We start from the raw sequence: 15,053 nt of genomic DNA, 5'->3' as shown, positions 1-15,053 counted from the left end.
TTTTCCCAGCACTATGCTGACTATAGTCTTAAGGCAACTCTATATATGGGGCAGAATGTCACTGTTTTCATGAGACAAAGAGTATTAAAATGCCAGTTTTGTGTGAATAAAATTGTTTTTCAAATAACAGCATTAAAGTTGAAAATGTGAATTTTATTTTGAAATAGCTTCTTCCCTGAGCGGGAACAAAGACTCAATCTACAGCCTTGCAATGAATCAAATGGGAACAGTTATTGTATCAGGGTCCACTGAAAAGGTAAGCAAAATTTGGTGGGGTTCATTTCACTTCAGTTTCAGTATAAAGAGACAATTTTATTCATTTTCAATGTCATGTCTGTAGCAGCTTTTGTGTTTTCAATAGTGAGGGCAGACACTTCTCTTAAGTGGGAGTGCAAGTGTAAGATACAAATCCTGCTTCAGTCTGAAGAGGTGATGTATCCATCGAGCTTTAATGCATAGAGGAGACAATCAGATCATCTTGTGTAACCCTCTTTGTCAGAGATCATTACATTTCCCCACAAGAGCTCTGATTTTGAGGGCTAGTGACTCAGATATCAAGACTGAAGCAGTTGCTGCAGGTAGGAGAGAAGGTGCCAGCAATTTACAAGATGCCTGCAGGAGGTGGGAAATGAAGTGAGCTAATGAAGCTCAAGTATTCCCAGGAGACAGCCCTTGCTCTTTGTTGTAAAGGAAGGTGAAACAGGCTTAAGTCTCTGTGAGGTTTTTTTTTACCTAATCTAACCTTGAGAGAATTTTATTTCCAAGACAATATAAAAATGAAAATAGGATACACCAGTGAAGCATCTGAGAGGATTCTCGGAAGCACATTTTTTGTCTATATCGTGCTGTCCTCTTCCCAGTCATTTCCATTCTTTAATTTCTTTAGGACAAAAGAAGCCAGAACAAATTAAATTAAAATCAGGAGAAGATCACATCTGATTATTGGAGCTGCATAAGATATAGTTATGTCTGTGTTGTCTAATATGTGTTTTCAGTGATGGGTGTCCACATATTCAGAATAAGGGTTGATTCATTTGGAAGGCCTTAATTTCGGCAGAGGTAACACATTGGTGGGAAGAATAGTGTTAATGTCATTTTTCTAATGTCTGTTTCCATAGGTTCTAAGGGTGTGGGATCCAAGGACTTGTGCAAAACTAATGAAACTCAAAGGGCACACAGACAATGTCAAAGCTTTGTTGTTGAACAGAGATGGCACCCAGGTATGTGCTTTAACCTGAGACAAAGGCATTGTACAGAGAGAAGAAATGTTGTTAGTCCATTTCAATGTCATTTTTTAATGTCATAGATTACAGATATTTAGTGGCTAAGGGGGAGAGGCTGATGGGTGAAAATTATTTTTATTACATATTTATCTGGGTTGGTGGAGTGGGTTGTTTACATAAAATACTGGAAATCATGACTAGAGCTGTAAAATGGTTTAGCACCATTTTAGTGGAAAAATACAGCTCTATGAATTATCAAATCTTTTTGTGGGGGGAAAAATATTTTAAAATACTTAAAGAGCAGTTGGATTGAAGTGTGCTGGTTGTTGCTCAGTGTCTTTCAGGTAGCTCTGACGGGACAATCCGCCTGTGGTCCCTTGGGCAGCAGAGGTGCATAGCCACGTACCGAGTCCATGATGAAGGGGTTTGGGCTCTGCAGGTCAATGAAGCCTTCACTCATGTTTATTCAGGAGGAAGAGACAGGAAGATTTATTGTACAGATTTACGAAATCCTGATATCCGTGTGCTGATCTGTGAAGAAAAGGCTCCAGTTCTTAAGGTAATTAATTGAGTTTAATTCACAGAATCGTAGAATGTCTGGGGTTAAAAGTGATGCCTGAAGATCATCTGGTCCACTCCTCTCCCCTGCCTGAGAGCATTGGAACCACATCAAGATGGGGTTTGAGTATCTCCAAGAATGGAGAATTCACAACGTGTGCCAGTGTTCTGTCACCCTCACAGTATAAAAGGGTAATTGCATGGTTTCTCATGAAACAGTGGCTTGAGGTACAAATTGATTAAAGAATTCACACTGGCTAACAAGCGTTTACTATACCACATCTTCAGCAGATTGGGTCTGTCTCCTAAAATGCATCTGATGTTTAATTGCCTGAAGAAAATGGATGCCTGGCAGCTACTGAAAATATGCAAATTCGAATATTACTGAAATTGAATATGCTTCACACACGAGAAGTTGGGTTTATCAGGCTCTAGTACAGTTTTAAGAAACTGAGCTGGCATTGCCAAGGTTTTGTACAAAAGTGGATTTTTCTTGGCAGCAGCATATGTACACAGGACTGTTTTAGAATCTGTTACGTACTCATGGGAACCAGGAGTAGAGTTGTTTGTGGGTTTTTTGAACACCTAAACATGATATTTGCATGCACAAGTCTGAATCTTTCAAAGAGACTGTTTTTTGAATTTTTTTGCTGTTTCTAACTTTAGTGACATGCCCTTGGAACTTACAGGTGTATAAGGTGTGTGCAACTGAAACAGATACTAATAAATATAAGCAGCCTGGTTTTCCTTGGAAGTGAGCTGTAGCTTGGTGTGTTAAGATAAAATCTTGGATATGTTAATTTAGTTCTGGAAAAGTCAGAATGTGAGAAATTTCAGTTCAAAATGGAAAATGAAAGTGCTGGTCAGCTGTACAGAGGTCAGATGGGGCCTCTCTCTAATCTTGGCTACAGTGATTCATTAATCTGAGAAATATAATGTCAGAGTAAAATGTATAAAATTCTGCTTTTCCATTAGTGTATAAACTTATTCTCATTTTAACCATATGAAGTGTCTGAATACAAAATAATTGAGGAAATACTGTACTTAGCAAACTGTCCCTTAGACAAGATTGCATCATGCTGGAAGTAACTTTACTCTGTGTTAATACACATTGCAGCTGTTATTGCCCCTGTCTACAATTCATTTGTTGGCTGTAACAATTCCTCTGGATTTTAAGAAGTTTAGTCTTAGCTGTTTTTCATTTAAACTTTCTGCAGTAAATTGAAAGTAATACTGTTTCTGATACCCTTTCAATTATGGGAATGGGTCTACACAAGACAGTAGTCATTATTAAAGAGAAACTAAGTTAAGCATGACTGAAAGTTTGTTTCATTATTTAGATGGAACTAGACAGATCAGCTGATCCTCCTCCAGCACTTTGGGTTGCGACAACTAAATCCTCTGTGAATAAATGGGTAAGTGATACATTTTACAGTCTGAATGCAATTGAGCAGTCATGGGATTTGCAGTCTTGCTTTGGCAGCTGTTGGGCTGTTGCTTTCAATTTGACTGGGATGTTCTGTGATTTGTAACCTTTCTTTAACATAAATCATAAAATACTAATATTGAAATTGCTCAAAAGATATGAAGCTTTGAATTACTTTTCTTTGCTCTCTATTTATGCTGCTTTAAGAAATAACTCTCCAGTTGCAAGAAATATAATTTAACATCTTAATTGCAGCATTAACTGGCATTTGTTACTCACAGATAAAAGCAAAGTTTATAAATAATTATGAAAGTGTCATTATTTTCTTTTTTCTTTAGACTTTGAAGGGAATCCATAATTTTAGAGCATCAGGAGATTATGATAATGATTGTACCAATCCCATACCACCCCTGTGTACACAGCCTGACCAAGTTATAAAAGGTAAACACCTGCTTAGCAGAGGACCTTGTAAAATCTGTTCTCTTTAGCACAAGTGACAGAGCTTTAAGATTGACTCAGTTTTTTAAAAACTTGATACTGTGATTTCTACCAGAACCATGTGGTTATTGTCTATCCAGCGTAAGTTACAGTTAAAATCATGTTTAAACCTTGGTGACATCCAAGGTTTACACAAAAAAGTGAAACCATAGAATAACATGTCATGTTATGCAATTTAATTTAATGTGATTTTAGAAAACAATAATGACAGTAGTAACCTTAATTCTTAATTCTTGTTTGTTTGCCAGGGGGTGCTAGTATTATTCAGTGCCACATTCTTAATGACAAGAGGCACATATTAACCAAAGACACAAATAATAATGTGGCATACTGGGATGTCTTGAAGGTAAGGATGTAATTTCAGATTTTCTACTGTTGGATGATTAATTATTTTGTGCCACTTTTTTAATGTATTTTTTTTAGTGTTTGAGATTTCTGTGGTAGAAAGTCAGTCACCTTTCTGTCTCAAGATATCAATCGAAGTTTACCTTTTGAAAAAGGAGGGGGCATTTATGAGTTTTTTTGTAGCTTTTTCCCTGATGTGAGGCTGATACCTGCATTCACCTGAATTCAATCCACTATTGACATCTGCATTCTCCTGAAATACAGACCCTTGAATTTTTTCTAGGCAATAGTAATGTCTGTTTTGATGGGGGTTTGTTTCAAGGAAGGCTTGTGTTTGTTGGTAAGGCAGGAAAATGAACAAGAGGAAGCCTGGTGTTGCCTGGGGATGCCTGGTGTGACATTTCTTTGTGCTGCTTTACCCAGTGATTGGTCAGAGGAGAGGGGAAAGAGTGCAGAGAGAAAGGACTCAAACCCCACATCAGTGAGATGGTCAGCAACTTCTTCTCTGGCAAAAGCCTGTTTAAATGCTAAATATTTTCTTCTTCTTGAACTATGCGGTCAAGATTAGTAATGAGGTAAAGCATGCTCAGCAAACTTACTGAGTTGTTGACTGAAGTGAAAAAGAAATTAAGCTGGAAGATACAGATTTATGCTAAAAATTATCTAGATTATATTTGGAAAACTTTTCTTTATTTCAGTATGTATTTAAATGTGCAGTATTAGATCTCAGGACCAAAGTCAAATGCTAATGTTAATTTTTACTTTCATTCAGGGTTCTTTTTTTTCTTAGTAAAGCTGTGAGAAGTATAACTTGATATATGTTTAAATACACATTCACTGTAGAGATGAGGTTATTTGCCAGGTCAGGGTGTTGTTCCTTGCACTTGAAAGCTGAGACTCTATTGAGGATGCTGGAAGAAGAGAGAAAGGTTTTCCTACCTGTAGCTGCACCCTTTGCTTCCTGTAGCTTTTCCTGGATTTTGATGGAATAAATACCAAGGTTGCAGTCCTTGGTGTTTGCCTAAAACAAGTATTTCAGGATGACTCTGCAAGTGGATTATAATAATCCGGATTTTAACAGGACTACCTAAAGGACTTTTAAAGGAAAAGTATGAGAAAAAACAGATAGAAAGCATCTGCACAGAAATTCACTCCCTGCTGTTCCCATTGCAGTAGTTGAGCTGAATTTGTTTCTTGATGTGCAGGAAATATTGGTGTTTGATGGAGTACTGAAATATTGGTACTGATGGGGAGAAAAATGACAAAGGGTATTAGAAGACAGCAGTCTACTCAGTGTAGGGGAAATATTTTCTAGTAATCTGAAGTAATATTTCCATACCTCTCTACTGGCTTGATGCCACTACCTCGGAGATAAATGGAGAATAAAAATTACTCTACCATATTAATTACTGTTCGACTTTTTTTAAAAGATTTAACATATAACTTGTATGTTTTTGGACTGCAGTGCTCAGGGAGAGATCATAAGTCACAATCATTCCAAGTGTATATGAAAATCAAGGAAAAGACTTGAGGTGTTGATATGACTCAGTACTTTTGTACATTTCTTTTGGTGAACAGGCCTGTAAAGTTGAAGACCTTGGGAAAGTAGATTTTGAAGAAGAAATTAAGAAGAGATTTAAAATGGTTTATGTGCCAAACTGGTTCTCAGTGGACTTGAAAACTGGGGTGAGATACAGCTCCTAAATCTGTTGGTTTAATGTCATATTTCACATGTTTTCGTGTATTGTTTGTTCAAAAAGGTTTTTGTTTGTGAACTTTAGAAGAACATTCATTGCTTATCTGATGGAGTAAATTTATTTTCAAGTAAAACAGCAAATTTTACTTTTTCTTAATAATCTGAATAACAGATTTTTTTAAGTTTTTGCTTGTGCTATAGTCCAGCAATACCAATTACGAATTATTAAGAGTTTGATAACCAAAGTGTGCTGTCATATGTTCAGAAATTCTTTGGTTTGTATTCCCAGCTAAGCAGGAGCAAAGTTAGAAATTTATAGACTTATTTAATCCCAAACAACTATTACATTCCTTGTGGTCTTTTACCAACAGATGTTGACAATTACTTTGGATGAAAGTGACTGCTTTGCAGCCTGGGTTTCAGCAAAGGATGCTGGATTTAGCAGTCCTGATGGTTCTGATCCAAAATGTAAGTTTTAACTAATATTAGTGTTTATTTTTACATAGAAATCGGAATAAATTCCAGTATATATGATTTGAAGTATTCCAGTGCCACATATGTCAGTATCTGATTGGTTTTTGGGGCTTAGTTCCTTAATACTAAATTCTGTAGCATATTCTCCAAAGTATTTCCTTTTTTTCTGAAACAGTCATGTTCAGGGTTTACACTTGTTTTAAACCTTCAAGATGTAAAAGGGAAAAAGTAATTATAACCTAATGTAGAGAATGTTAAAGCACATGAACAATCCAACAGCAGGGATTCTAAAATCAGAATCAAATCTTTTTCCTGAAAGATTGTAACATGCAGCTCTGACTGTGACAAGCAGATTTCTGTGCCCATAAATAGTTTGCTTTGGGAACAAAGCTGTTCCTAGACTCAGACTCTTGGGGAATTTTCAGCTGTGGATCAAATGGACATTATTATGTTGCCAATATTTCCTTATGTGATTGAAGTTCTTCCTCACTGTGTCTTGACAGTAAACCTTGGAGGGCTTCTGCTGCAAGCACTTCTGGAGTATTGGCCTAGAACACATATCAATCCAATGGATGAAGAAGAAAATGAGATAAACCATGGTTAGTATTTTAATATTTTCCTTTTTTGCTTGTCTCTGCATTGTTTGCTTATATATCTACTACTTCAACAGGTACAACATTTGTCATCTTAGGACCTAGTTCTCTGTGAATTATAGATTTAATGGTTTTTAGCACTTCTAAATTTCCTTTACGCCAGAAAGTGTGTTGTATTTCCAAAAGTATCAGCAAAAATCTTAGGTTTAAGTTTGTCTGTAAAAAAAGTAGGTGAATAAATGATACTAAAGTTACAGAAACATGATGAAAAATATTGATAAAAAACAATTTCTATCAAACTGAGGCTTGACTTGGAAAACACTAGATAATCACAGTAAATAGCAGTAATTTAGTTATCCAACATTAGCCAGTATTCTCTTGATGTAATTCCAGTTTTCTTCTAGGTATTGAGAACTAAATAAAATAAAAGCTTTATTGGAAAAAAAAATACAATAATACATGGAGTAGGTCTATAGAAAACACCTTAAAGTGGTGTTTAAGGTAACAATGCTAAGTCCAATCAGGCTTTAGAAGAAAGCCACAGCCATGTGAAATGTAAGAGAGAGGCTGAATTTGGCAAAATAAGAGACTCTACCTCCTGAGTTGGAAACCAGTTCAACCCAGGTCAGAGTTGACTGAAAATTCTCATCTGTGGTGATCAAGAAATTGCGTTCTATAGATATATGATGAAATCAAGAAAACTGTACATTCAGCATCTCTCACTGTTTTGTGATGAGACTGTGCCAAGAATTAGTTGCTTTCTTCTTTCAAAACTGGCCTCCATGGAGGGTTAGAGCACTTGGCAGACTCTTCTGGATCCAGTTGCTGATTCTGCCTGTTGTGTATTGGCAGTTCACAGCTTGGAGCCAGACAAGGTTTGAGAAGTGTCACTCCCAGGCTTTTGTGGTGTTGGGTTATTGGTGCTACCCTGCTTATTCCTGTGTAGAGTTGTGGGTTGGTGGAATGTTTGGAGTACTCACAACAAAATCAGTTTTCATTGCTGTTCCAAAAGAAAAAAATTAGGAGACTGGCACTGAGCAGTTGACTTCAGGAGGTGAAGTGTACTTGTTGGACACTGGCGTTTTCATAGAGATACGAGTTTAAGTAAACACAAAATACATCTGGTGCTGTTCCTCTCAATTGTTCAGAGAAGTGTTATGAAAAAATCTTTAAAGCTATAGGATTTTTCACTTGCTGTAGCTTCAGTATCAACTTCCAATTTGGATTTTCTTTTTTGGTTTCTTTGCTTATTACAATTTTTGACCTTTCTTTGGCTACCTGTATTTCTGGTTAGAAAGCTGAGGAATCATTCATCTCATGAGTCTGTGGCATTTAAATTTCTTAATGTTGCTTGCACTCAACATCTCTTCAGATACTGTAAGGAGGTGGTACAGTGTAATGGAGATGATTTTTCCCAATCCAAATTGTGCAGGAATCCAAATTCTTCTACATTGTTTCAAGATACCTATTGATTAGAAGCTGCATTGTTCAAGAGGTGTATCAATAATGCTGATTTTTCTTTAATCTTGTCCTATCCACTTGATATGGAATCAGGTTCTTCAGTCTTTGAAGACCCATACCGCTGTAATTAGCTATAATAAATTGAACTTGTAATACAAGAATTTTCAAGGCACTGTGAGTCTGAGCTTTCCTCACACATTGTTTTGACATCTGGCAAATCCAGGTAGAAGAGCAGTGCAAACAACTCTTTGGAGTTCTGTACTGTCACTCTAGAGGGAAGAACAGTCTTGTCTCAGCAGAGTCTCTTTAGTTAATTCCTAGTATTAGTATTGTTCAATTTGACAAAAGAAATGGGAAAAAAGCCTCATAATTGTGTTTTGGCCCTTGGGCTTTATTTTCCTTTTTCCCCAGGCTTTTGAAATAGGCCTTCCACAAACCTGTATTGATCTTGTTACTCTATAGTGTTTCTTTTTATATACTTGCTATATCTTAGAAATGGGGATTTCCTTGGCTTTCATGAAGCATATGATCTTTAAAATATACAAAACATATATGCTGTAGATGGAATGTGTGCCCAGTTTTAAGGCCTAGTGCACTCTCACTGCTGCTTTATGTGCTTTTTTCCAACAGTGAATGGGGAGCAGGAGAACAGAGTCCAGAAAGGAAATGGATACTTCCAAGTGCCACCACATACACCAGTTATTTTTGGTGAGGCTGGAGGACGCACTTTGTTCAGGTATAAAAACTTAGAAATACAATTTCAGTGGCTGAACTATCCCTTTCTTAGTGCAAGCAGGAATGTTACCAAGAATGTTCTTTGGATCTGTTCTGTACGTTTAAGACATGCCCTAGACAGGCAAAATAAGCAGCTGTTGATGATGATTAGGCATTATTGTCCAACTGAGTATGTGAGTTTGAACATCAGCAAGGTGTGGGGTTTTAAAGCAGTAAGGGTTGTGTATAGTCCTTAATTTTGTGTGATAGTTTTGGGTGCCCTCTTTGTGCAAACTGATAAATTGAACTGTGTGTTAGAATGAAATAGTGTTACTTCAGATTCTTGTGTGTTGTGCTGGTTTGTGAGCATTTGTTACTCAGCTGCTACTCAATAGGCAGTTGGCTTCTACTCCCAAAAATGATCCAGTGGAAGGTCCTAATCTCTAGCAGGGAGGAACACAGGTTCTGGATTGCAATGTGTATGCTAATTATTTCTTCTCATTCTACATCGAAAAACCTAACTGTGATATGTGATACATCAGAGACAGTTTAATAGTGCTGCAGAACAAGTGCTGAGCTTGCAAACACTGTGAATTGTTTGATATTTACTGACATAGTGATTTTTAAATGTAAGAGATGAGGCATGTTTGATTTGTCAGTTTTGTTTCCCAGGCTGAACAGGCCTCGTAATGATGTAAGTTTTGGTCAGTAAAACAGGGAAACCACTTTCAGCTTGGGAAACTGACTTTTTTCCCCTGCAGTATCAATGTATTTATGCTGTACCTGGGGTTTAATATTTGCTGCATTCTGTTCTGGTGGATCTTCCCTGTTCTGCAGCTGCTCCTCAAGAGGACACTGGAAAGACCCCACTGGAGGGAGCAAGCCTTGTTCATGGGTCCTAAAAGGTGGCTTGCAGAAATCTGACAAAATACCTCAGTGCAATTTATAAAATGAAATGTGGCTTTTTGCATTATTGCACGTGCACATTTCCTGATACTGGTTTTATTCCTTTCCCTTAGGGCTTAGCAGATACTTTACATGCAAAGCTCATTTTTCCCAAGGAGAAGAAAATTACTTTATGCCAGATGCGTTTCCCTTTCTCCTGACAGTTCTGTACTTCAACACACAAACATAACACGATCCAGAGCAAAGTACTTTTATACATTTTCTGTGTCAGAGCCAAAGTCTCCTGAGATCCTTTTCCCTGTTTCTGCTCTGGGATCTGTCTTCCTACAGCTCCTTCTGGTCTTTACAGAAAATAAGTGATCTCTTCCCCAGTGAGTTCTAACAGAGGTCAGGCTCCCTGCCCATTAAAAGGGTAGAACCTCTCCTGAAAGGTTTTTTTAATGCAAATGCCAATAATTGTTGTTACAATAAAAGTTATTTCTGTGTCTCTCAGGTTGTTATGTCGGGATTCAGGGGGTGAAACTGAATCCATGCTCCTTAATGAAACGGTGCCACAATGGGTAATTGACATCACTGTGGATGTAAGTATTGGGTGTATAAGTTTGGCCTCTTTTAGGTTTTTTGAGATATACTGCATTTAACTTTGCAGTATCTGAAATTACATTTTAAATTTTTGCTGTGTTTGTATTTAAAATAAGTCATCTCAAGGTCTGTAATCAAGACCTTTCCTGATGCATTATTTTTGATGTGTCCAGTTGAGGTACTTTTGCTCAATTTCTTTTGACAGACTGTCTCAGACAAAGAATTCAAAGTCCTGTGCATAATTGGTATCCTTTTCAAGTGAGGAACTCAGCAACAGAGAATACACTTCATATTGCTGCTGTCTTTTGATACTATCTAATTGCCTTTGAAATAAATTATAATTTATATTCAAAAGCTAGATGATCTGTGCATCATCTAAATTGAAGTGTCTCAGGAGTATGAGTAATTTGGAAGTTGGCTGTGTTGGGGATGTTGATTAGGAATCTCATGGGTTTTGATAATTAGGATCTGAATATACTTCATGTAGCAGGTGCTACAAATAGGAGCTGATAAGGGTTCATCCTAAATTAACTCTTCTGAAACTTGTTTCTTTCTAGAAAAATATGCCCAAATTCAATAAGATTCCCTTCTACCTCCAACCTCATTCATCATCAGGGGCAAAAACTCTAAAAAAGTAAGTAATACAAATATGAATATCAACTTAAAATATTCAAATTGCAGAAAAACCCTGCAAGCTCAAGGAAAACAAACAAAAAAACCCACTAAACCAATTCACTGATTTTTCAGATAATTATTTTTTGCTTGATGAATTTGTAGAAGTTCTTTAGCAGCATTGCTCTAAAGCACTAAATTATATCAGAATATTTAAAAGAACTGTGGATTTAGGTTCAACAGGCAGTTGTACAAGTTTATGCTAAGTAATGTCTAACAACTAACTACTGAAATGGAACTTTGTCTTTTGTGGTATTTAATCAAAAGATGAATTTATAGATTGTTACTCTGTTTAGAACCACAGCTTTGTTTCCTGTTGCTAACAGAGATGAATAATTGCTTTTTGAAAGGAAAAGGGACAAAAACTGCCAGTAGGGAATGCAAACTAGTTTGCCAGTCACATGAGCTGTAACTGGGTGCTGGGTTGGTTAGAAATCAATGCAGATTTTTATCTGGTCTTTTAAGTATCTCAACCACATTTTTTGCTGTGTTTTTTGCTGTGTGGCTCTTTGGATAAATTGCTGATACAGGCATGGTGTTCTGGATGATCCTGATAATTTACTACTAGACAATATAAAGATGATCTCTGTATAGTTGCATGGTTTGCTTACAGTTAAGGAAGGTGTTGTGAAGGTAAGAAATGCAGTTTGCTTCTCAAGGTTTTCCTGACAAACTTCTGTAACTCCTGTAGAGACCGGCTGTCAGCCAGTGACATGCTGCAGGTGAGAAAAGTGATGGAACACGTGTATGAGAAAATTATCAACTTGGACAATGAGTCTCAGACAACAAGCTCTTCCAACAATGAGAAAGCAGGAGAACAAGAGAAGGAGGAGGACATTGCTGTGCTAGCAGAGGAGAAGATTGAACTTCTATGCCAGGACCAGGTAAAGTTCCCTGTGATCAAAACCGAGCCCTAGCAGTGAATTGGTTGTGAATTGTTGAGTTCTGAGCTTGAAATATGCTATAAATTATATGTTACCTTTAAAACTAAGTAAATGTTTTGACATTAGGTTAACTTAGTGCTGACACAAGTTTCTGACAGTTGCAGATAGGCAGCTGAAAGGATTTCCATAATTTGGTCTAACATGGGGCCCTTTTAGGGTTACTTACTCATAGTCAACAAATGGGCTTAATACAATTCCACAGAGTGGTATTTTTAGCATTTTTTAAGTTCAGCTTTTTTGGTAGGTTTCAAAATTGATCCAAAACCACTAATTGCCTGGTAACTGTCATGAAGGTTAGGTACTGAGGAGGTGGTTGTAATCTAAAGTTGCATGTCACTCTGCTAAAATCTTTCAGTAATGCGTCGGGCTTAGTTGTTAATTAAAAAATGTGAGTCTTTGCATGGCTCATCTTTGTGAAAACTGATACCGTCCTGTGGGCGAAGTGGAAGGCTTGGTTTGGTTTTTTTTTTTTTAATTTCTACCAGCCTAGCAGACTTGTGAAGTAAAAGCCGACTTGTTGCTGTGTAGGTTTTGGACCCCAACATGGACCTTCGAACTGTCAAGCACTTCATCTGGAAGAGTGGCGGGGACCTGACGCTTCACTACCGCCAGAAATCAACGTGAGGCAGCGCGGCCCCAGAGCGGTCATTGCACACCTGACCTTGCTGTGCTGGTTCCAAGAGTAGTTCTAGAGCAGCCCACTGAACCCCCTGTAAGGTAGATGAGACTTCTAATGCCTCAGTATGGACGGGAAGTAAACATTTAATTGAAGTGACTAATAGACCTGTAATATAGAGGAAAAAAAAAATCTATATGACTTAAACTAAAGTCTGTCCTAGTCTCAGTCAATGAGATGGGAGGTCCCTGAGTGGTTCATGTTGTGTGAGGTGTACAGAGAGTGGATGATAACCCAGTGCAGACTTTTGCTTCCTCCTTTTTGCTTTTGGTTTTTTTTCCAGAACATCATAATCCCCTCATCCCATCATGCTCGGTATCAAACAGGTTTGGCCGTATTAGTCACTGTTCACAATGTAATTGAGAACTGCACACAAGGTATTTTTAGTACATTCCATTCATAAAGTTCCAGCAATGATTTCTCACAGGTTACTTAAGCATTTCTACCACTAAAAGTAATTTGGAAAAGAAAACACCAGAAAATAGGTATTGTATGGGCCCATTTACTTGCAAACCAAGGGTTAACATGAGAATTGTGTTAATTGCTTTAGAGAGCTGTTGACATGCAAGATAAGAACACTAGAAAAATATCAGAGCAGTGTGAGTCCAGTGATGCTGTGCATCATAATAGAGTGAACGTGCTTTGCAGCAACTTAGATTTTTTTTTTTTTCTAAATATATATGTAACTACTTCCTGCACTGTGTCCTAGGTGTTCTAAAGACACACTAGTCTAATTTTTGGTAACTGTGCTCCAAAGGTATGTGACATTTTGTTAAAACTTCAGACCATTTTGATTATAACTTCATATGTTTAATGTTAAACTTTAGAAATTCTCAGCAGATTTCATATTCATGAGATAAAAATACTCAAAAGATTCTTCTTTTCCGAGGTTTTATATGCAATTGTTCTTTTGTTAGAGATTTATGCAGATCTTGTTTTCACTGCTATTTCTAAAAATCTGTGACTGTCATAGGCTCATGGTAATCTTTTATAGAAGTTTAACTTATTGGGGGGAGGGAGGGTAAGGGCCTTTCAGCTTTTTGTGAGAAAATGTGGGGATATCCCAGAAAACCATTTGTAGCCAGAGCAAATTACAAATCCTTGTAGAGAAATGGTTTAGAAATGACTCTTGTCTGAAGCAGAAGCACAAGTGCCTTCAAGGGGCAGTATATTATTGGAGTTTCTTCAGGAGACACATGCTCTAGCCCATCCTGTATCTTGTGATCAAGATTTAGGCTGAGGCCTAAGGAAAGTCCCAATAAATTATATTACTGGGATTGTATTGGTCAGACAAAAAGTAAAGTATTTTTCATCATGTTTTATTTGAAAAAAATAGTCAAAATATAGTCAAAATACTCATTCCCTTCTGCACTTTTAACCTAGCAAAACAAGTTCATTGCTTAGACAAAACCATGGTTCGGAATTAAGCTAGCATGTCTTTTCCCATCTTATTGAGAATCAGGTTCAGTTTTTTATCCCCATTTCTGTGTATGCTTAGTTTGACACAATTGTGCTTTAACTGCACATTTTCAGTGCTGTTTGTGAATTAAATAGTTAAACAGAACTAACTTTTATTGGTAAATTGTCCTGACTTGTATTTATTAATAGCAAGAGTCTTTGTCTGTTCCAATAGCCACTGTTTGGGTTATGTTTTGTTTCCTGATTGTCTTCCTGTCCTATTGTATACATTGGAGTTGCTCACAGTAATTTTTTGTTTGATCAGCCCAAGGTTGTAATTTTCCTTCTGTTTTTTTCTTTCTAACCATCCTGAAACACAGTAACAGGAAAGATTAATGGAAGAGTCTGCAATGCCAGAAGGGTAAATGATGTTTCCCAGTTGTATAGAATAAAAGGCTTTAGTTAAAATATTTTCAAGTTGTTTTGTGTACTAGATGAATTGTGCAATTTTGGAGCTTGAATTTGACAAGGGGCTTCAGAGTCAAGCCTGCTCTGAAGCCTCAAGTAATGCAATGGCTGAAGAAATGGCAGTGCCTTAGCAGAATCCTGTGAAGAGATTCTTGTGATGTGGTTGAATATAAGAATTTCTGAGGTGAGCAGATCTTCAGGTGTGACCTCTGAGTCCTGTTGAGGGGACAATGTCACATGGGCAGTGCTGCTTTTGTATCATGAAAGTATTTTGTGCTAACAAGTGACTTGTGCCAGTTGCTGCTGAGCTGTCTGGGTGTGGAAAGGTTGTAAGAGGCACATGGGAAACAAAGCTGGGTTTGCTGATGTTGAAAATCCCAGGACAGAATGCTGAGGGCTTTTGCTGTAGGAATTATCAT

General features: G+C 37.2%; 1 protein-coding gene across 2 annotated transcripts in view; it reads left to right on the top strand.

Annotated features, from left to right (window-relative positions):
- Positions 1-14,636, top strand: part of WDR48 (WD repeat domain 48) — a 28,434-nt gene extending 13,798 nt beyond the window's left edge. For both annotated transcript variants that reach the window (XM_066314136.1, XM_066314145.1), the window contains exons 6-19: positions 168-256; positions 1,119-1,220; positions 1,558-1,782; positions 3,122-3,196; positions 3,546-3,648; positions 3,954-4,051; positions 5,629-5,736; positions 6,118-6,214; positions 6,724-6,819; positions 8,905-9,010; positions 10,388-10,475; positions 11,034-11,110; positions 11,840-12,032; positions 12,621-14,636. In XM_066314136.1, the coding sequence (XP_066170233.1) occupies positions 168-256; positions 1,119-1,220; positions 1,558-1,782; positions 3,122-3,196; positions 3,546-3,648; positions 3,954-4,051; positions 5,629-5,736; positions 6,118-6,214; positions 6,724-6,819; positions 8,905-9,010; positions 10,388-10,475; positions 11,034-11,110; positions 11,840-12,032; positions 12,621-12,716 (1,553 nt within the window). In that variant the 3' untranslated portion in view covers positions 12,717-14,636. The remainder of the gene's footprint in view (positions 1-167; positions 257-1,118; positions 1,221-1,557; positions 1,783-3,121; positions 3,197-3,545; positions 3,649-3,953; positions 4,052-5,628; positions 5,737-6,117; positions 6,215-6,723; positions 6,820-8,904; positions 9,011-10,387; positions 10,476-11,033; positions 11,111-11,839; positions 12,033-12,620) is intronic.
- The last annotated feature ends 417 nt before the right edge of the window (positions 14,637-15,053 follow it).

Source organism: Sylvia atricapilla, chromosome 1 (genome assembly GCF_009819655.1).
Source record: "Sylvia atricapilla isolate bSylAtr1 chromosome 1, bSylAtr1.pri, whole genome shotgun sequence".
In the NCBI taxonomy this organism is placed as follows: domain Eukaryota; kingdom Metazoa; phylum Chordata; class Aves; order Passeriformes; family Sylviidae; genus Sylvia; species Sylvia atricapilla.
This window is presented reverse-complemented; position numbering and strand designations above follow the sequence as displayed.